The sequence below is a fragment of the Ciona intestinalis genome, chromosome 8 (genome assembly GCF_000224145.3).
Source record: "Ciona intestinalis chromosome 8, KH, whole genome shotgun sequence".
Classification (NCBI taxonomy): domain Eukaryota; kingdom Metazoa; phylum Chordata; class Ascidiacea; order Phlebobranchia; family Cionidae; genus Ciona; species Ciona intestinalis.
Genome location: NC_020173.2, coordinates 164,170 through 186,647, shown reverse-complemented (window position 1 = coordinate 186,647; position 22,478 = coordinate 164,170). Strand labels below are relative to the sequence as shown.

General features: G+C 35.2%; 4 protein-coding genes across 5 annotated transcripts; 3 read left to right on the top strand and 1 right to left on the bottom strand.

Annotated features, from left to right (window-relative positions):
* Positions 1-3,503: 3,503 nt before the first annotated feature.
* On the top strand, positions 3,504-8,018 carry LOC100184286 (solute carrier family 12 member 2). Its single transcript, XM_002131337.5, has one exon. The coding sequence runs from the start codon at positions 3,885-3,887 to the stop codon at positions 7,236-7,238; it is 3,354 nt and encodes a 1,117-aa protein (XP_002131373.1). The 5' UTR covers positions 3,504-3,884; the 3' UTR covers positions 7,239-8,018.
* Positions 7,295-10,596, top strand: LOC100181913 (V-type proton ATPase 21 kDa proteolipid subunit). The gene is made up of 6 exons (XM_002131312.5): positions 7,295-8,134; positions 8,390-8,522; positions 9,107-9,179; positions 9,235-9,364; positions 9,767-9,891; positions 10,172-10,596. The coding sequence occupies exons 1-6, from the start codon at positions 8,074-8,076 to the stop codon at positions 10,265-10,267; spliced, it is 618 nt and encodes a 205-aa protein (XP_002131348.1). The 5' UTR covers positions 7,295-8,073; the 3' UTR covers positions 10,268-10,596.
* Positions 10,597-10,758: 162 nt separating this feature from the next.
* On the top strand, positions 10,759-14,951 carry LOC101243504 (rab9 effector protein with kelch motifs-like). 2 transcript variants are annotated; one of them, XM_004226255.4, is made up of 13 exons: positions 10,759-10,991; positions 11,060-11,129; positions 11,201-11,237; positions 11,297-11,375; positions 11,714-11,802; positions 11,862-12,008; positions 12,069-12,221; positions 12,282-12,434; positions 12,500-12,714; positions 12,789-12,905; positions 13,800-13,945; positions 14,015-14,141; positions 14,710-14,951. In XM_004226255.4, the coding sequence occupies exons 1-13, from the start codon at positions 10,930-10,932 to the stop codon at positions 14,809-14,811; spliced, it is 1,497 nt and encodes a 498-aa protein (XP_004226303.2). In that variant the 5' UTR covers positions 10,759-10,929; the 3' UTR covers positions 14,812-14,951. The 2 variants fall into 2 exon arrangements, with proteins under 2 accessions (XP_004226303.2, XP_026691454.1); XM_026835653.1 differs by lacking the exon at positions 10,759-10,991 and having other exon boundaries at positions 11,281-11,375; positions 14,710-14,936.
* On the bottom strand, positions 14,838-22,379 carry LOC100179594 (UV excision repair protein RAD23 homolog B-like). Its single transcript, XM_002131489.3, has 10 exons — positions 22,222-22,379; positions 22,085-22,166; positions 21,419-21,498; positions 19,816-19,928; positions 18,363-18,442; positions 16,817-16,957; positions 16,361-16,423; positions 15,887-16,017; positions 15,583-15,732; positions 14,838-15,352 (listed from the first exon to the last, which is right to left on the bottom strand). Exons 1-10 carry the CDS (start codon positions 22,285-22,287, stop codon positions 15,251-15,253), a joined length of 1,008 nt encoding a protein of 335 aa, XP_002131525.1. The 5' UTR covers positions 22,288-22,379; the 3' UTR covers positions 14,838-15,250.
* Positions 22,380-22,478: the final 99 nt, after the last annotated feature.

Below are 22,478 nucleotides of genomic sequence, written 5' to 3'. Positions count from 1 at the left end.
ACCAACACGTGTCGTCGTTCCCTCCCAAACTCCCAGACAGTGTTTCCGCTATGTAAAGTGCATGAGGAAAGTAATCGTTAAATAATCGCTCATCGTGCGGTTTTAAATCTGAAAATTCAGTCTAAGAATTATAAATATATATTATGATTTGATTTCAATCAAGAGAATAAAGAAAAATGCTAGAATTAAGAATTGAGATAAGTGCGGAAAAAAGTCACCCTATCAGCAACAACAACAACAACGCCAACAACAACGCCAAGAACAACTGTTCGACGAAAAAGGATCTATATGGTCACTAACGTGCCCAACAACAACAAAAGAGCTAAGCTCTAATGGATGGGCACGTATAATTTAAACATTAAGATAGATGATATCGGTCATAGAAACACCGAGTGTTCTCACTGCTGCCATTGTGAGTCCAAAATCAAGCAAACACCCCGACTTTTTAATGTGTTTAGACAATTATGTTTTGTTGCAAGTGTAAAATGACTTACATTTACCCCGTCAAACATCTTTGGAAAAAATATAAAATAGCCCTTTGGGTTTAAACAAACTTGTTAAGTTTTGTTTGCGTTTTCCTTTTGTGGGAAGGTGTAAAATAGCTTTTATTAATCTTTTAATGCATTTTTTTGCAAAATAATATAAAAATTACCCTTTTTAAATGACTAAAATTTTACCGGTCCGTTTAATTAGTGCAAGTTCGCTATGTCCACAATATTCAGTTCACTATGTACGCTACGGCCGCTACGTCGGCAACGTCCCAAAAAAGGGAGTCAAATTTCACAAATTACCCGCTTTTAGGTCTTGTTTTTGACTTTTTTTAAAACAGAAAACAAATTACCGATGTATTTTAGACTTTCAAACCTTTAAATTTGTTTTTAAGTCCCAGCTTTACCTAAATTTACTTTTACGTAACATTCTATTGGCTGTAGGAGATTTTTTTATTGGGATTTCGGGAGTGTATTTGTATAACTAAAAAAATATACGCCTGGTCCCTTTTGTATAGAATCTGTCGCAACCCCTGCATTATTATAAAATCAACGCCATTGCTGGTATATTGCAAATAAACCTATTGGAGGTTGCAACATTATAGTTTGACAATGAATAGTAAAGTTTGACAAAGAATACATAAAATGTTTATGTATATTAGCTTATTGCACATTTATTAGTTAACTGCACACATTTTGGATACTAAAACAAATGAAGAAGCATTGTGTGAAATACAGTTCTGTTTTCTATGCATTATATCTGTCTCGTCCACATTTATAAAAATTAGCATATCGCAAAGCCACATTATGTTTGACCAGGTGACCTAGTTTAACTCACAGATGTAAAAAACAATTTGCATTAAATAGTTCACTATGAAACTCATTTTTGTTTAACAAAAAGTAAAACATGTTATTGTATGATAACAATGTATTGAATAAATTAACAGGTACAACCCGTTTTTTGAATAGTAATACCCAACAAATTTAGGTGATTTAAGATTGGATTGAGATTCACATTTTAAAAATCTAGTGTGAAGTGATTAAATGCATTTACGATCACAGCTTGAAACATAAACAAACTTCATTGAATAGTATGATTCGAGTATGGTTTGGGCATGATTGTTTCTATAGGCCAGACAATCAACAGCAGGTTAAAATTTGTGGTGATCTGTAAAACTTGGGCCAAAACACTTTATCTCACAATTGTTTTGAAAACTGGGGTGACATGGCACTCCGGAACCCCTAAATGGACGCCTATGAATTGTGGTACATAAACATGATATGGTATTATACTACTATAGTACACTATTGTCTGAGAAATAACTAACACATGTTCGATTCCTTGTTGCTATGCATAGAAAATCATCTCTTTAACTTCTATACTTTCCTTGAATTTGATCTGCATAATATATTATATACAGAACACAATATGACTTATAATGTACAAGGCAACAATAAATATTGGTGCGTGTCAGTCTTCGCATAAACTACATTAACAACCTAAGTAACAGCATCAACCTATGAAGGGAACCACAAACTTCAGTTGCCTGCTACTCTACTAGTGCTGCTACAAGTGAAAGTATGTAAACATTGGTATACCTTTCTATTAAATTGGCTTTATTTAAGAATTTGTAGGAAATTAATGCTTACTGTTATAAACACAACCAAAAATGGCCATTCAATAATCCACAGTTGAATATTCCAACTCTGCAGTGCTGAGTATAGTAAGTACCAACCTCATTTTAGCAAAGAAATTACAGTCTTTTTTGATTTTACGATGTAAACTGTACTAAACCGATGTTAGCATTTTACGATGTAAACCGATGTTAGCATTTTGACAGATTTGTGTTCCAGACAGTGTTTACGCTATGTAGCCTAAAGTACACGAGGAAAGTAATCGTTAATTAATCGCTAAACATGCGGGTTTAAATCTGAAAATTTAGTCCAAAAATTATAAATATATATTACGATTTGATTTCAATCAAGAGAATAAAGAATAAATGCTAGAATTGAGAATTAAGATAAGTGCGGAAAAAAATCACCCTATTAGCAACAATAACAACAATAACAACGCCAAGAACAACTGTTGGACGAAAAAGGATCTATATGGTCACTAACGTGCCCAACAAGAACAACTGTTTGACAAAAAAAGCAAAGAGATTAAAACCAAACAAAGTAATCTGCACTAGATAGTGAACCTAAACTGCCGCCAACTTCGAGCCATCACTCCTGAATACCACGTTTACTGAATAAACCTATATTACTATAGCATTGCGCATAAAAATATTTAGGCATACTATAATCGCACGCAAATTAAAGCAACTTTCCGTTGTATTTTCTGAACGGCTCGTCGGTACATTTAAATCCCGTCCCGCTTCGTCTTCAAAAATTCAACATAAACCGTCCTATCCGACTCAATAAAAACAGTAAAAGGCACGAATTCCATCGCCACTATGCCAAATTTCAATCCTACAGCGCCTTCGAGGTAAGTTTCAGGTGCAAATTGTATACGACCGTTAATGCAGCTCATTATTAAGCAAGTTTGACTAAACCTCTTTGTATAAACCAGCATTTTCTCGTGATGCACTGGACCGTGACGGAGAACAAAAATGTATGTGATTGATAGGATTTGATGACGTAACAAGCGGCTAGTTTCCACTCATTGGTTTTAATCTCTTTGAAAAAAAGGATCTATATGACAACTAACGTGCTCAATTAACGATTACATTTCTGTTTGTTTAAGGCGCTATATCTTGTTCTTAAAATGTGGGGAAAATATATTGCGACGCATATGCCCCTATGAGGATAAAGCATTTTTATTCATTCTTTCTGTGGCGCGGAACATACTAACTTTGGCGTGGAACATTTCTATGAAAGATCTCATGACCTGCGTCATGCATTACATTTTACACAGGAGGTGCCAAAGAGTGCAGCTTGTAATCAGAACTGATTACAGTTTAAGCGATATTTAGCAGATAGTTCTCTCTAGATTTTATAATGTTTTTCTCTGTGTAACATTTTCCGTGTATTTTTTTAACGGAGTGGAACCATAATAGTGTCTTATTATGTATATAATATGTTCAGCTGAAGTCCGCATACGATAACAGCGTATCAAATCCCCCGCACTCGACAATATAAAGCAAGCAAAACGAGAGTTTTAGGTAAAGGTATAGGTATTTACGAAAAATGCAAAGACAAAAATATAGTAAAGAGTTCAGGTCGACAATGGCCAGTGTAGCGAATAGCGGTAGAACTATGCCACTATAGAAGGCCCCTGCCCTTGGCAAGTTATTCTTCATTCAGTTTTTAATTAACATTATATTAGTCTCTAATTAAGTTATTGTTGTGCTTAATAGATGTGTAAATTTGGTCCTGTGTACTATAGATAGCTAAACAATGTCATCATCAAGATTTGAAGTTGAACGTGTGGCAGCATCACCGGATGGTGCTGTTTCACTTGACGCAACTTCGGAAGAATCAACTGGCTTTGTTCATTCACCTTCTTCTAAAAATGTTGTGGAAAAACCTGCGGAACCAAGCAATGAGGAATTCATAATGATGTCGACACCTGTGGACCAAGAAAACTCTGATGTTTCACCTATAAGTGAAACTGCTGCTGTGGAACAAACAACAAAGAGTAGATTTCATGTTGAATTTGTGGAGCCTGAAAAGGATTTAGAAAGTCCGAGCTCTCCTCACCACAACACACCTTATGATACTCATGATTCCCACACAAAAACATACTACCTCAAAACATTTGGACATAACACTCAGGAAGCGATACCAATGGTTGCATATTACCACAATACTGGGTCAATTACAAAAAAATCATCTCGGCCAACACTTGATCAACTGCATGCAGACCCAGCAGAAGTGGAAAATTCATTACCAAAACCTGATGCTGAGACTGTAGAAGTTAAGTCTGAGGCAGTGGAACCCCACGCTTCTGTAACTCCTGTTAAATTTGGATGGATTAAAGGTGTTTTGGTACGTTGTATGCTGAATATATGGGGTGTGATGCTTTTTCTACGACTGTCATGGGTGGTTGGACAAGCTGGTATTGGGTTTAGTTTATTGATTATCTTGCTCTCTTGTACTGTCACTGTAATTACAACCATGTCTATGTCAGCTATTTGCACGAACGGTCAAGTAAGGGGTGGTGGAGCATACTATTTAATCTCTCGCAGTCTTGGACCTGAGTTTGGTGGAGCTATTGGTCTCATTTTTTCTCTTGCCAATGCTGTAGCTGTTGCAATGTATGTTGTTGGGTTTTCAGAAACAGTTGTTGAATTAATGTTTAAATATAATGCTACAATGACTGGTAGTGTACTGAATGACACAAGGATAGTAGGAACCATAACAGTTATTCTCTTGCTTGGAGTAACCCAACTTGGCATGGCTTGGGAATCAAAGATGCAAATGGGTTTACTTATAATTTTGCTGATCTCAATTATTAACTTTCTCATTGGGACTTTTATACCTGCATCAACTGTCCAAATGTCTTATGGAATGTTTAATTACCAAAGTAATATTGCTGCTGAAAATTTTGGACCTAATTTTCGAAACAATGAAAATTTTTTTTCTGTCTTCTCGATATTTTTTCCAGCTGCAACTGGAATCTTGGCCGGATGCAACATATCTGGAGATTTGAAAAATGCACAAACTGCCATTCCTAAAGGAACACTTTTAGCAATTTTAATTACAAGTGTTGTGTATGCAGTCATCTCCATCATTTTAGGCAGTGTTCAAGTTAGAGTTTCTTCCGGAAATATTGCTGACTTTATAGGAGTTGCTAATGCTACAAGCTTAAACTGCACATCCGCTGCTTGCCAGTTTGGTTGGTCATACACTTCAGTTAACACAACATGTACTGACTCTGCATCTGCAATAAACCAATGTTTTAAAGGTGGCCTTCTTAATGATTTTCAAGCAATGCAAAAAATCAGTGCCTTTTGGCCAATCATTGTGGCAGGAATATTTGCTGCTACTTTATCATCAGCACTTGCTAGTTTGGTTAGTGCCCCCAAAATTTTTCAGGCTGTTTGCAGGGATCACATTTTTCCACTGATAGGATTTTTTGGCAAAGGTGCAGCGGGTACAGATGAACCACGCCGAGGTTATATCTTAGCATTTGTTATTGCATTGGCTTTTATACTAATAGGTCAGCTTAATGCAATTGCTCCTATTATTTCAAACTTTTTTCTTGCATCATACACACTTATCAATTACTCTTGTTTCTCTGCATCACTCGCAAAATCACCAGGTTGGCGACCGGCGTTTAAGTATTACAACATGTGGTTATCACTGGTAGGTGCAGTGATTTGTTGTGCTATTATGTTTGTTATAAAGTGGTGGGCAGCATTAATTACAATTATTATAGTTGTGGCACTATACAAATATGTTGATTACAAAAAGCCTGATGTCAACTGGGGTTCTTCAACGCAAGCGTATACATACACACAAGCTTTAAACCACACATTGAAATTGAGTTCTGTAGACGACCATGTGAAAAATTTCCGCCCCCAGTTGATGGTGTTGACAGGCTCACCAAAGCATCGACCTGCACTGCTTCACATTGCTTCACAAATAACTAAAAACGTTTCACTCATGGTGTGCGCTAATGTAAAGATAACACAGGGGAAATTTACCAGTCGTAACTTAATGAAAGAAAATGAGTTGAATCAAAAGTGGTTGAAATCCCAACATATCAAGGCATTCTATTCCTCTGTTAGCGCTTCTAAGTTAACAGAAGGTGTTTTAACTCACCTCCAACTATCTGGTCTAGGCAAACTCAGAACAAACACTTTGTTGATGGGGTTTAAATGTGATTGGAAAACATCTACCCCTGAGGAATTTGTTGGATATATTAATATAATCCATCATGCCTTAGACATGAATTATGGCATTTGTATTTTGCGAATGAAAGAGGGTTTAGATGTGTCACAGTATTTAGAAGCTGGTGTTGGAACACATGATCCAGTTATTAGTAAATCAGAGTCAAGCACCTCCAGAAAGGAACGTACCAAGTCAAGTTCTGGTGATGTAACATCTGCAGAGGGTGATGTTGGGTTGGTGAAGCAGACTGAAGAGAGAGGGAGTAGCACAAAGCTGGTGGCAAGAGGAAGCATGAGTGATGTCAACACTGCAAAAATTAAAGCAGCATCATTGTTTCAATCAGTTCAGGAAAAAGGTAAAACCATTGATGTTTGGTGGTTGTTCGATGATGGTGGACTTACTATTCTTATCCCATATCTTCTATCTACTAAACCTCAGTGGAGTGGATGTAGAATGAGAATCTTTACCGGTGGAAAAAAAGAAAGAATTGACCAAGATAAGCGTACAATGGCTCAACTGCTGAGCAAGTTTCGAATTGGTTTTGAAGATGTTATTGTTATTGGTGATATTAATAGCAAACCAAGCAAAAGTTCTGTTCAAGAATTTGAGTCCATGATTAAACCATATACCTGTGGTGAGAATAACGAAAAACCAGAAAATGATGAGTCATGGAAAATTACTGACAATGAACTAACTACATTAAAGGAAAAAACCTACAGACAGTTACGCCTACAGGAGTTGCTACAGAAACATTCACGTGATGCTGCGCTTATAATGATGACGCTACCTATGGCACGAAAAACATCTGTATCACCTGCTTTGTACATGGCATGGCTAGAAGAGCTGAGTAAAAACTTGCCACCTATCATTCTTTTGCGTGGAAATCAAACGAGTGTATTAACATTTTATTCCTAATGCTGCTTAACATCTTCTTGCTACTAATTTTTGTGTTCTGTTAAACCATTTTATATTAGTATATAAATTTCTTTTCAAAATATGCTATATGTATATATTGCTTAAATAAACAACAGTTTGTATCATATTCTATTTTTAAAACTGCAACCAACAATCTTTTGTAGTCTATTCCTAAAGTTGTTTTACTGCCCTACATTTGTTTTTTCATTGCTGCTTAAATTTTCTTTTTAATGAAAGTAGCTTTATTTATAAGTGAAAAAAAAACGAAATCGTCTTTTATTCAACTGTAAATTATGTTATTTTATTTCTGTCCAACCTTTTACAAAAGTAGCAACTAAAAACCGCTGCAAGTACTCTGTGTATATCGTAATCTACCTATCCACCCACATGATCAGTGATTCGAGCGGTTGACTCTGAACCAGAGAATTCAAAGTTAAGGCTCTATGCTGCAACCAATGTATTTTTTGCCGAATGTAAAAGCGCAGTCTAACTTTGCTTATTCATCAATGGCCATTTAATTTTTCTTCATTAGGTTATTTAGGATTTCTGTAATTTACTTACTTTATGTTTTGATTTGTAATTTGTTCGGTTAATATTTAACTAATCCAAGTGAGTTAGATCTTATTTTCCATAGACAACATTTTGCATTTGTTTTTTGATGCAAGTAATTTATTTTTGTTTACCAATTTAAATAATCTAATACCCAATTAGTGATATATTTAAGACATCAGCCTATGGTATATGCTCATGTATTTTAATCATAACATTGCTGCATTTTAGGTATAACTAGTCGGTTACATTTTAAGTCTAATACCTGTCTGCTGCAAAGCTAGAGATGTATAAGATTATATACGTTGTCTTTTATTCAATCTTTCTGTTTGTGGTTGCTTCATTAGGTAAGTTGTTTGTTAAAGTAGTTGTGTTAGTATGTAGTGTACTTAATATGCATAAGTAAGTATCAGTTACAGTAATTCACCCATAGTTTAATCGATTTATCTTGTCGGTTGTGATAACCAAAATAATATATTAAATAGAAATAATAGAGATAAAGGTATTGACAAATGTTATTGGATATAGCATAATTAAATTATGTGCATTTACCATTTATGATAGTTTTAAAACATTTAGTTGAATAAAACTATTTTGTTTAGGGTTGTACTTGCTGTTCACAAATCAAGGTTTCAGGTTTGATGTCGGAAATGTGCTCACAAATATTTCACCATATGCATTTGCTACGACTGGTATAGGACTTGCCATGGCTTTCTCTGTAGTTGGAGCAGCTTGGTTAGTTCAGCGTTTTAGCTTAAATTTGATGTTCTGTGGATGATCACTTATTTATTTACGCATAGTAGGGCAACTTAAGGAGTTATAACTGTCCAGTGGCACAGTTGGTTAGCGTCAGCGTGTCTACCTCTTACATTAGGATAATTGGTAAGCTGGTACGGCCTACGAGTGTAACAGATCATCTGTGTTATAACGACTTCCGGCCATGGGGGAATAAAGCAACTTAAATTCCTTGATACAACTGGAATATTCTATTGTTCGTGGGTGGGGCCTTGTCAAGGATCTGGGATTTAGGCCAGATTTGGCTCATCACCCCAACACTTTCCATTTATGTCTGTTGAGTGTCTTGCCTAAAAACACATATGTGATCAGTTTTGCTACCGTCATCAAACATCGGACCAGAATTTTGGTTACGATGCAAGCAATAACTGGGATGATATGTAGCTTCATTTCCTTCATATACATCATGCTTGCTTTGCTTGAAACTTTGTGGCTTGCGAAAAGTCTTGTTAGTTTTTGTTTTGTATGATTGCCAATTAAAACAATTTATGCATTGGCAATTACCATTATTTTTATTTCAAAAGGGGGATATTTACTACTGGAAGTTCAATAATGGGAGCAGGTGTCATTACTCCAAGAATTTATTCAAAAAATTTGGTAAATAAAATTGAAAACATGTGTTTTACTGATAAATAATAAGTTGTCTTTATAGGTGAGCATTATTTTCTGTGAAGCTGTTGCAATTTATGGAATTATAATCTCTATTGTGATGTCAAACTACTTGAAATACTTTGATCCTAACTTGTTATCAGATAGTATGATGGCACAAAATATATTTGCAGGTATTTTACATTTGTTTAAAGTGTGCTGATTTATGTTGGTCTTAATGTTTCAATAAACTTATTTATTACATGTTTTTACTTTATGATTAAACAGCATTTAAATAATATATTTTATATATATAAAATTAAACTGTTTATCCTATCATCTGTAGGAGAAAAACTGCTGGTTTTGAATATTGTTCATACTTAATCGATCGATAGATAAACAATATTATTTTGTATTTTTTAATAAAAACCTATGACTAACTAACTGTCTGTAATGGATACAATGTTGATAATCTACAGGTCAACCAGACGTTTTGTGTTTGAAAAAATATTTAAAACAGTGTGATTTTACCTGATCAGTTGTTATCATTTTATCCTGTACAAGAATACACAGCTAATGTTTATTACATGTTTTAGGTTACGCACTGTTTGGTGCTGGACTAACAACCGGTTTATCAAACCTCGCTTGTGGAATATGTGTTGGCATTGTTGGCAGTGGAGCAGCAATAGCTGATGCTGCTAACCCAAACCTGTTCGTTAAGGTAACACTTTGAGTAGCTGTATTGACTTTCGTTGTGGGCAATTAAATCATAATAAGATAGCTATCTTTACTATATTATTTAATTCGCTTTCTGCTGGAACTCTATGGGTAATTGATTTTATTCTGTTTTTGGGGAATAAGCATCAAGTGCACTAGGACATCCAAGCCTATAATATTAGCAGCGTCAAGCATAAAACCTGGTATGCTTTTATGTTGCCAGGCCCTTACAACCAAGCCATGCTGCTAGACAACACACTTTCTAACCAACTATTTTTATACAGGTACTCATTGTAGAAATATTCGGAAGTGCGATTGGTCTCTTTGGGTTGATTGTTGCGATTATAATGTCAACCAAAGCCAAGATGGTTGTTGAATGAAACAAAACTTTAATGTGAACTCCTCATGTGTGATTGTTTGTATTTATAGATGTATTAGAGTTATAAAGCAACAACAAAATACAGAAAGACGTTCACACTAAATCAAAACAGTTTCTATTGTTGAAAATTATGTTGAGGCGTCTGTAAGTGTATTGACTGGTTGTTTATGTTCATTACTTATCCCATTTATTCTATTTTATCGTGATGTTATGTGTGCAATACACTTCGTTTGCGACCTTGTCGCTGCATTATTTGACAAACAACCTCCTTGCGTGAAAGGCTTCACAGAACAACCAAACACAATAAAACGATTTGGCTGCGTCCTGAAACGTTTGCCTTCTGGCTTTGTTCTGATTTTCTGGATTGCGTAGTTCACAATATGATGCCGCTGGATGCGTGTATATTGCCTTAGGATATGACTTTTCAAAGGCTGATTAATTCTTTCATACTTGCATACTTTTTAAGATAATGATTTGTGTTACATCTGATAGACAATCATGCCAAATGAACGTATCAATCCAGCATAGCTGAACGCGACACTTGGCCAGCATTCAAAACAAGTACAAGCCACTCAAGTATTTTACGTCATCTTATAAGTGTCTCAACTCTTAAGTAACTTAAGTTAGTGTACTGCGCTGTTTTATTTGGCGCACTTGTGTATCATGGCTGTTGTTTCTTGTACTTGGAAACGCTCGGTAATCTCGGGTGATATCCCGTCCATCAGGTAGTGTACAAAATATTTTACGATTTTTGTTGTAATTATTGAATTAAGTGTAACTCGTGTACACATAGATGCCAATTTGCTATAGCTCATTCAGGAAACGATGTATATTTGTTCGGAGGATCGTACAAAGAAAATGGAGTAAGTGGATGGTTCATCCAGAGTAAGCTCACCCTGCAACTAATTATTTAAACGTAGTAATTATGTTTCAGATGACCATATACTATAACGATTTGTACAAATTGCAAAGTAAGTATGCGGTCGTGAACTAGAATGATAGCCGATTAATCAGTTGCGTCTAAATGTAGTACAAGACCAAGAATTGAATTGGAGCAAACTTTCATGTTACGGATTGTTACCCGAAGAACGTGACAGCCATTCATTATTGTAAGTTCACTTGACACAAGTAATTTTGCATCACGGACAGCTATATGACTAACAATGTAATACTGTGGTACAAGATGGCATACTGTTAGCACTTAGAGCCGATATGTCCTAATCGTATTTTGAACAATTAACAACGCTTTTTGAGGGAGTCGTGAGAGCGTGGTTATTTAATTCTGTAAATATTCTTACTTACTACCAAATAGGCCGAGAAAACAGAATAAAAACATGTCCCATGTTACCCCGCCTTACTGTATAACTAAAGTGTTTTATTTTGTGTTTTAAGATATGACACCATGCAATTACCACATCGCACATATTCAATTAGTTAGCTTTTACAGAATCTTCAACAAAAAAATGTATTTACTCGGTGGCAGAAACCAAAGTTCGTTTAATCAATGTTTGCCTGGTGTCATGGAATGCTGCACAGGTACAAACTCAATTACCGACCGTTGTTTTACGTCTCACAATTTTTTTTATACATCATAGAAAGTTACTGTTGGAACAAAAAGTTAGCAACCGGGTCTGCTCCTATTGCAATAGGTTTCACTGTATGTGCTACTGGAAAACGAGCTTTTACATTTGGTGGTGTCGTGGGATGTTCGCCAACAAACAATGTGCATATGCTCACCCTAGGTACACGTACTATATCGACCACTAACTTAAATTTATATGTAAAAATATCGTATGTATAAGATACGACGATGTGGCTACCAATCAAATGCACCGGTATATCTCCATCGCCACGGTATCACCACGGTAGCTCCATTGTCAACGGAATAATGTTTGTATTCGGCGGTTCCGATGCCATGCAGGGATGTTATGATGACATTTTCTGCTTTGATACCGGTTCGTTATATATTTACTTTTATAACGATAATTGCCATAACAAACAGAGTGACCTTTTAGCTACTTTGACTTGGATCGAGCCATCATTTCGAGGTCTTCCACCAAGTGCACGAGCTGGTCATACATTTGTCGCACATAGAGATAAAGACATTTACATGTTTGGTGGGCATACGATGGATGACACAGGTTCTTCCATATACAAGTATAGCGTTGGTAAAAGCTGTTAATAACATAATATGTTAATTTGTTTATAATTTAACCCACTTTTATATTACTAGGGATGCGAAAATGGAAGCAACCTGTTGTGGCTGGAATACCACCTCCTGCACTTCGAGATCACGTTGCATTTGTACATCACAGCTCAATGTATGTACTTGGGGGAATTAGAGATATGGGAATGGTAACATTACATGAAAGTTACGTTCTAAGGTTTATAAACCCATCAGAACGAAAACCAATAGCTGAACATTTGATTGGAGATTTCTGTACAGAGGTATTATTATGAAAACTTTAAATCCCTAAAGGTCGACTGTAATTTATTTAAAGGATACACACTTTTAATTTAAGCAATATTCGCTGTCTTGCTGGTCACCAACAAAACAGCCTGCGGTCTCATACAAAGTGGATGAAAGGTACAAGGATATAACCGACAAAAGAATAAAGGACTTCGTGCAAACAAAATTGGTAAATTACAGTACTAATTGTTTATAAATTATAACTAGTGTAGAAGGGAAGATGAAACACTTGGGCAAATATTGCGTAATTTAAAAAAAATAAAATCTATGACTATTTTTGGGTGACATCATAAATTTGTACTATCATACATTTATCAATTGACAACACTTTAAGGAAATATATTAAAACGAACGAGGATTTATTTATCTATTCGCAAACTGGCAGGATGAATAAAAAAGTAGAAAATGTTTGTTATAATGTGTATGGTGCCGTGGCAAAGTGGTTAGCGCGCCTGTCCGTAACCCAGAGGTAATGGGTTAAAGGCTCATCATTGCGGGCGTATGTGTCCTTGGGCAAGATATTTAACGGCAATTGCTCCAACCCAGTGGTCATTAATTGGTTGTCAAACCTAAATAAAAAAATAAAATATCTAAAAAAATAATCACCTACACAAAGTAACATACATGGTAACTCGTATGCTTGCATGAGGTGTATGAACAGTCGTGTTATATCCGTGGTTCCCAAACTTTATATCTATTCGCGTACCACTTTTTGGGTCATGCAGCGTTCTCGTACAACTTACATATTAGCTTGTAAATGTTAAACAAAAAAAGTCGCTTGATTATTTACGTAATTTTTCGGCGGGAATTCGCAATACGAACTTGGCACTGCCTTTCTCAAAGTTACGTGAAGAATATATGTAATTGTCTTTTTCAGCCATTGGAACAATGTTGTATAGTATACCAACAACAAATTTTTAATACTGTAACAACAGTAACTGCCTTTGCCGCACACTTTCTTGGAACGTGAGAATTCTGTTGCATAGTACTCTAACATTTGTTTTCGTCCTAATTTGCCCCGTGTCCTAACCTCACCCTTCTTCATATATGATATATTCGACAGGATTTTCCGTTGTGTGATCACGTTTTAAAATACGAAGCTGAAGATGTTGAACCCGTTGACGTTCAACTGTGTACGTTCCGTGCAGCAAGTGCAGAACTAAGCCATGCAAAGCAAGCGTTAGAAAACGAAAAAATTAAAATAATTCAGTGAGACAATATGCTATTTGATTAGTCACCTAGCCCTAACTGACACACTGATACTATCATATACGTCAGATGCTTCGAGAAAGAACGAGTGGAAGTAGAAAGGCTCGTGAAGATGCACAAGAGACAAAATGAGGCTTGGTGGTTCGAGAGGAGGAAAGAAAATGATGTCGAACGACAAAAATTAAGAAAGGCGTGGGTGAGTGTTTCTAATAGGACTTTATGATTGTTTTGTCTGACGCCGTAGCTCAGCGCAATACTCGAAATCCGAGATACCAGGTTGATGTTGTTCCAATTCTATCCGAGTAAGCCCTTAAAGTTAATTGTCCCGATCCAGTTGTCCCTCATGGTTTATCCAACAGACGGTTCTATAAAGAAATCGGACACAAAGTCGAGTTCTCATAAACTAGCTGGAGATTTGCGGCGATTACATTGAGCATAAAGCTACATACATAAATCATGACACCAGTGTTAATAATCGAAGCTGTCCAACAAGAAAGGATAATTAATTGTTATCGTCGTAGCACTGTTGGTTAGCGCGGCTGCCTCGAACCCAGGGGTAAAGGGCTTAAGGCTAGTCGTTGTGCTACCATTGTGGGTTTATGTGTCCTTGGGTAATCAGCCACACATTAAAAAAACACAAAAGGTAACTGGTAAGCTGGCACGAGGTGTTAAACCCGTGTGATAACGACTGTTGTTTTCCGGCCACGCGAGGATAAGGTAAGTTACATTTATTCATCAGTAACAGTTAAGATAATATGTTATAGGAAAGAATCGAATCTCAACGGGAGATCTTGGAAAATGAACGAAGGTTGCTGGGAGCGAAGGGAGAGCAAGTTGCCCGGTTGTTGCAGCAAATAAATACTTAACCTGGAAACTAATTTTATTACGACTGTAACAAACTCGAATTTAAATTTCTATGAAATTTGTTGCCACGAACTGGTTTGTAACATGAGAACGATATACAACGTTACAAAATTAAAACCAATCGAATTATAAGCACACACCACGAACTCTTGTGAAACGGCATAAGTTAAAACTGGCGTTAAGCGGAGTAGGAGCCTATTAATAAGTACATATTAATGAAATAGTATGAATTTCTTAAGCAAACTTTGCATGCACCATGAACACTTTCTTATCTTAATAATATGCTTTAAGCAAAAGTTCAAATTAACAAAATGTATTTTTCAAAACGAGAACATATTTAAGTATTACTGAATGTATGATGTTTCTGTTTTCTTCCGTTAAAAATAGCAGTCATGGAGTGTGAAACTGCTATCAGAGCATTTTATGACATCAGATATGTTCTTAAATATCGGATAAAAGGAAATTGGCAGCCATATCTAAATTCTTATCACATGCCATGTATGCTTGGACACATTCAGACTCGGAAAATCCAAGGCTTTTTAACTGAAACAACAAAATATTGTAATGTTATTTGTTTTACTTAAAACAGCAACTACTTGTAAAACCAGATGTGCCATTTTGGCTATACACTTAAACTTAAAGTCATTAGTTCAACGGTAGTCATGAATTGAATGTTCAGACAGGTAATCACAAATTAATAATTATAAAACACGAAGTGTGCTTGCTAACGGTACAACGAGTAATAATAAAATAATAGTATTTGGCTAGAATACCTGTTCTATATCTTGCTGTTCACCTGCAGTGACTCTTACATAACTGACACCACCTGCTCCTGCTGAAGCTGGAGGTGGTTGGGTTTGTGATGTGCCTCGACGCAATGTTGTAAGAAAAGAAACAAACTCTTCAGGATGAGACGACACCATCTGCACATGATACTTCAGTTGTTACAAAAATATTTGAAAATACCTCCAAACCCACACAACAAAAGTGTTTCTTTTTTACAGCAAACCTTAAAGTACAAGTTGTACAACCTATCTTTTATTAATATTTAAAAATAAATACTATTTTTATAACTACATTGAATAAACTTGGATTGCTTTGTTCGATTTGTTGCAGGTATGGTTGAAGCAAATGTGGATTTTGTTGAATTTGCTGCGCCATGACTTGTATTTCAGGATTATCCATCAAATCATTAAATACATTTGAATCTGAGAAGAAATTTCAAATGGGTGGTTTAGAAATATTCTATGTATTCAACTGTCATCACTGTATAACTTCCAATTGAATTAAAATATGGTTAACAAAACCTTTAACACACTGTGCAAAAATAATAAATATAACATGAATTACATATAATCAAATAATTTGATATGCAGTAAACAGTATATTTTAAAAGTATTTTAAAACTGTATATGAAACAGATATTTTATTAGAACAATTTGTATCATATTCTGTATGAGAATATAAATCCCTTTTTTGGGGAAGCCTGCAAGGGAACATGGGACGTAGATCAGTTGTCCCATTACCACAACACAAATATAAACAGTTTACCGCTTATTGGGGCATTCTCAGTTGGTATGGTGTCTGGTTGTTGTTGGGGTGGTGCAGTTCCAACTGAATACAACAAGATTTTGATACTGAATGTATGTCATGCGTGTGTATTACTTTGTTTGACAAATACCTTGCGCAGTTAACCATGTTTTTAAGATTAAACCTTAAACCATAGAGATAGATCGAGTTTACAATCTTTTAATTTTTTTTGTTTCATGACATTGTGGTCAAACTTTGTGACAACAAATCATAGAAAGAAATGATTAAATATTAAGTGACTTGAGTATTTAAAACATGAGGTAACTACCATAACAGGCGATGTTATATATTACTTTTTCCGATATAAACACGACTTCTACTTGAATAAATAGTTCAAGAAATTTGGCAAGATAAACCTATTAAGATAACAGAAATTAGAAGTGTGAAGCCAAGTAGCCAACAAACAACAGAGCATACCATTGGTGGTTCCACTCATCAAATACTCAACAGCTCGATCAGGATTGCAGAAACTTGCATTAAGTGCGGCAACAACTCGTTCACGCTCGAATCCCATTGCCATTATACTCGTCACCAATTCATTATAAGCTTCACCAGTCACTAAAAATAAATCACTTGAATTTTTTTAACAAACAGTGCTACATATTCTGCATTTTATTAGGAACCAATGAGTGGTGTGGTGTTATGGTAGTTGTAAAATACTTTAAACCCAGATTGCAATAAATTAAATTTCTTCATTATCTGAAATCAATCAGGGGCGGCATTATGAACACATCTCGCTAAGTTTAGCAAGCTTGGTAGTGACGTACTTTCTCGTTAAACCCACTTTTGGTATTACAAAGCACCATCTCGCTAACTCAAACTTGCAAAATCGCTCGCCAACTAACGTGCAACTTAGACCACTTGTTCATAGCGAATTTTTGTATTTGACGCAAAAGTAATACACAAAACTTTTATGGCCGCCTTATTTCCATGGAAAACTTTGCGTAAATGTCACAAGGAAAAGCATAGAAATGACAGATGTGGAATTATTTTTGTAAAATCGTATGCCAAAAGCGGTGATACAGGAATTGTATCTTTTGCACAAAGATTTTAAACCGCAAAGCAGCAGTAAAAGACGCCTTTCAGTTGAAGAGCAAATTTTAATATCACTGGAAGTTTTAGCTTCTTGAAGTTTTTAAAAATCAGCCAAAGGCAACATTTTTATGTTTCCCAACCAACCGTCAGTGTAGTATTTCGTTGTTTCATGGATAATTTGCTTTCAAAGCGTCCTCAGTTTATACAAATGCAGACAGAAATTCATTGCGCCAAGTAAAGACGAGCACCTCAACTAATGCCTCCATTTCAACTGCTGCCCACCTTGGGGCTCCTTTTTTAACCACTTTGCTACCTTTACTCATATTTATACCCAGCTTAATCAAAAATTAGTCCACCAATTCCCAACACAAAACAATATAAAATTACGTAATCGCAGTTCCCTCGTAAAAAATGAATCTTTTTTCTTTTTTTTTTTTTACGAATTCTCTCACTTGAACCCGGCATTGCACGAGGTGTTTGCGAGTCGTCTACATAAAACCATTTTTTTAAGAGAGTTTCTTGCTCGCTAAGTCCTCGCAAAAAATCGTTTTAGCGAGCTTGTTAACTTAACAAGCGAACAAATGTTCATAATGCCCCCCCAGCTTATAGATTGGGAATTCCGGTTTTAGTTATTCAAACCTAATTATAGAGAGTTCAAAACCACAGTTTAAAATAAAAGTTTCATTGTCCTTTATAAATTAATCAGTATAAACAAAGGGTAGAACTTTATTTAAATCAAATAAATGTCAGAACACAAAAAAGAATGTAAAAAGCGCATTACTACAGTTACTGAAGATTAAATAAATGAAGGTTATACCAACAATGAGCATTGCCAGTTGATAAACAGGGGTCTTTGAAGTACATTATAATAACATAGGCTATTCTAATAGTTTTTCTTATTCAGTAAAAGTGAAATAAACAAGTTTACCAAGTGTAGACTCCGCTTGACTAACATTGAGTGGAGATGCAGAAGAAGCTTGTTCTTCAGCTGGGCTGCTACTGGTTGTGCTGGAAACATAATTTAGAATATGCAGCAAGTTTTCAGAGAATATAACATTAATTTAAAAGCTACATGTAAAAAATATAAGTTTACAGACCGTAAAATTTAAAAAAACTTAAAAACAAAATCTGATAAAACCAAACAACATATTTAATGTTGTACTAAGGCCATATATTTGTTGGGTAGCTGTAGTTTCCATTGCATAAGGTCGGATAAAAAGATTCATTTCAAGCTTTACTTAGCTGCCCACATAGAAGGTGAATTAGTGGCAATAAAATGAAAAGCACAAATTACCATCTTTGTATATCATAATAAACACAGGAATACGATTCTTTACCCTAAAATAAGTTTATCACAAAAATATGAAGCTAAGACAGCGGTTCACAAAGTATGGGTCGCGACCCAAACACTGGTCGCACAGGGTTGAAGAATGGGTCGCGCCAAGGTGATTCAAATTTATTAAAACAAGTTTTTATCTTTTTAAATGTTCGGGTTAGGTTTGCGTCGTAGTTCAGCCTTACATTTACTGTTTTTTTTAGTCAGGTGGACTGTTTGTTACGAAATAGTAGGCATTCACACGTGGATTCAATGCATCATAATAGCGATTGTTTGACCTGGCAATTAATTACGACATAATAGCAATTCACACGCCGATTATTTGCGTCATAATGGGATTGATACGTAAATCATTGGGCATGTAGGAGGTTTAAAACAGGCTTGAATGTTAAAGAGGCACATGCGTCGTATTTTAGCCTTTTTTCAATAATACATTGAAAGATCCACACAAACAGTTAAAGATTTTAAAAACTCGGGCGTTTGTGTCGAAAAATAACTTTGAAAATGTGCGAAATCGTGCTGCGTCACCGTATTTTCCACACCAGTGGTTATAAATTAAACCAAGGTTAGATTATTACGTCACAGAATGCCTATTGTTACGTTTGATCTACCTTACAGATTACGTAATTCGTTAGGGGTTATTGGTTGGGAATTAGGGGTTTAAGGTTTTTACTGCCATAAAACAGTGCGAAAACAAGTCTATAACGTCCCTTAACGTACGTAATACAGTATTGTGACAGAACATAATACTATTGTGACGTAATAAATCGTTCACCTTACGCAAGTCAAGCGAATTATGGTGACGCAGCATGTTTTCGCGCATTTTCAAAGTTAATTTTTGACATGAACGTCTGACTTTTTCGCAAAAAAAAATAAACAGCAGGTATCCGTGAGGTCTAATAAACGTTTTGAACCCAAAATTTTAGGTGGCCACCAGCTAAAGGATTACCTATGGGTCGTGAGATGTTCATAAAACTCTGATTTGGGTCGCGCTAAAAAAACTTTGGGAACCATTGAACTAAGATAATAAAAATTAAAAACTTACCTTGCAACTGCTGGTTGATTGGTTGGTTGCTCTTCTTGTGTACTGGTTGTCGTGGTGACTGCAGCTTCAGTTGGTTCTGGTGGGGTGGGTGCAGGAGGAGACACAGATTTGGGCTGCACAGAAATATAACTATAATAATTGATAACTAATAACAATAAACTTTTTCGTATGTAACAGGGGTGGTCAAATGAATTCTGCTCCATCCACCACAGCCAAACCTAACAACATAATGATTCACTAAATACAAATAGTAAACATGCCTTTAAACCTGTGGTATGTGTATCTAGATTATCAAAAAAGCGAAATAAAATAACCATTGGGTTAAAGTTTGCATTGTAATTTTAGCTTTATATTTACCGTGTATTTTTAGCTTGATACACTGTTTGTTACATAATAGTAGGAATTAACACGTGAATTCATTGCATCATAATCAGTGGCGCAGACAGAAGAAAATAAGGGGGAGGGAGTTTCAGAACAGAACAATAAAATGTTTCTTTATACTTTTTATGCCCGTCTGTCACTCAAGCTACCAAATCTTGGTATAAAGCAATTTTCCAACTAGAATACAGGTGCATGTGCGATAGGAAGGGTTGTTAAAGCTAAAATTTTTTGTTTAATGCTTGTAGCGTGTTCCTAATAATCACGGGTGTTCGTAATTTTCAGGTAACGAAATCGGTTGAATAACAAACATTGCCGTGTTGCATTTGAACCTTTGTTCGTTCAATTGTTACTTCACACGTCTTATTGTAACATAATTATTAATTATGACGTTTTATAGTGTACAAATTGAGAGAAACGCAACCTCCGAAACCCCCCTGGCTGCGCCACTGATCGTAATAGCGATTGGTTGACCTGGCAACTAATTACGACATAATAGCAATTTATACGTCGATTATTTGCATCATAATACGGCAGGGGTTCTTAAACTTTTTGAAGCACGCCTCCCTAATGAGGATCTCAACACACTTGCGCGCCCCCTTGGTTGACTGTATCTGTATGATTGCGTAAAACACACTATCACGATCAACGCAAAAGTGAAATCAAATAACCGTTCGGTTTACGTTTGCATCATATAGTTTAACCTCATATTTACCATGTTTTTCTTAGCCAGGTAGGCTGTTTGTTACGAAATAGTAGGGATTTATTGTATCATAATAGCGATTGACACATTATTATTTACCATGTAGGAGGTTTAAAACAGGTGTGAATGTTTGCTTTATAATTTAACTTTTACGTGTGTCGTAATTTAACATTTATAAGACTACATTGAAAGATACACACAAAAAGTTAAAAAGATCCAGATCGATTCGCCGTTTGAACACCACTGGCAGTGGTATATAACATCGTGTTTCTTGAAAATATACAAACAAATCAAATCTATTTTCATTAGAATCACACCATAAATATTAAAATGTTACTTACACTATTTAACACATAATGAAAACAGACTCATTTTAACAATAAATTTATGAAACTAACACAAGTACACAACTATAGAGCAACAGGTACTTTAGAGATTAAAGTATATTCACTATTTAATAATTTTAAAGGAGATAAAATCTCCTAAAAAATTAAGATAGATTTCTACTATCGCAAGCTTTACCTTTGTCACCATAGCAACAATGAATTTACCATCCTCAATCTTATATTCTTTTAATGATTTCGAATCATCAAGAATTTTGCCTAAAAACAATTTTATAAATATTACACATATAATCTATAATAAACATTTAAAAGCAGCAAGATAACATATGCTACCAGCCTACCAGGCACTTTGTAATAACAAATATTGCTTTTATTTTTATTAAAAAACCGACCAGGCTTGTAAAACGTGTAAATCCAGATGGTCACATTGAAGGCATACTTACAAAAACTTTGACCTTTTCTGGTTTCTAAACTACGAACGAAAAATTTAATTACAAAAGCTGATTGCGATAAAACTATTTTTTAGTGGGCTAGGGGAGTTGTCATTTCCTAACCAAAGTACCCCATTGTTTTTTTACCCCACTTGATTAAGCCTATAAAATATATACAAATATAATAATATGTAATATATATATATTCTATTTTATTATTTCTGGGTAAGTAAGGTCCTTTGTAGTAAGGTCCAAGAGTCTGGGATTTGGGCCAGATTTGTCCCATGACCGCAACATCCAGGAAGCCCATTTAAGTCTTTCATGCGACCAGTGCACTATAATTTTTACTGATTACCAGCTAAAGCATTACCAGTTACCACCAATGTTGGTCCACCATAGTTTATAAAGCTCACCAGCATATATAAGCTTCTGTCCAGCTACAGGAAAATTATCATTTCCTTTCTCTTTAGCAATTTTCTCTTTTAGAACTTTAACCTGTGATAACAACATTTTAATACCAAACTTGTTTATTTAAACATCATTGTTTTACCGGCTCTTCTTCATCTATTTCAATTTTGAAAATATTTTGTTTGAGAGTCTTGATTGTGATTAGCATGATGATGTTGTTAAGAAACTTTTTAAAATATTTATATATTTCACCACTAAGATAACTATCTGGCAGTTGGGCCTAAAATAGAAGGGGGTCCTAGAATTATATTTGTAAGGTTATAGCTTTGGTATTGGACAAGATAAATATGGATACAATAACACATTTTATTTCATTAAAGTTTAACATTCTGAATAATA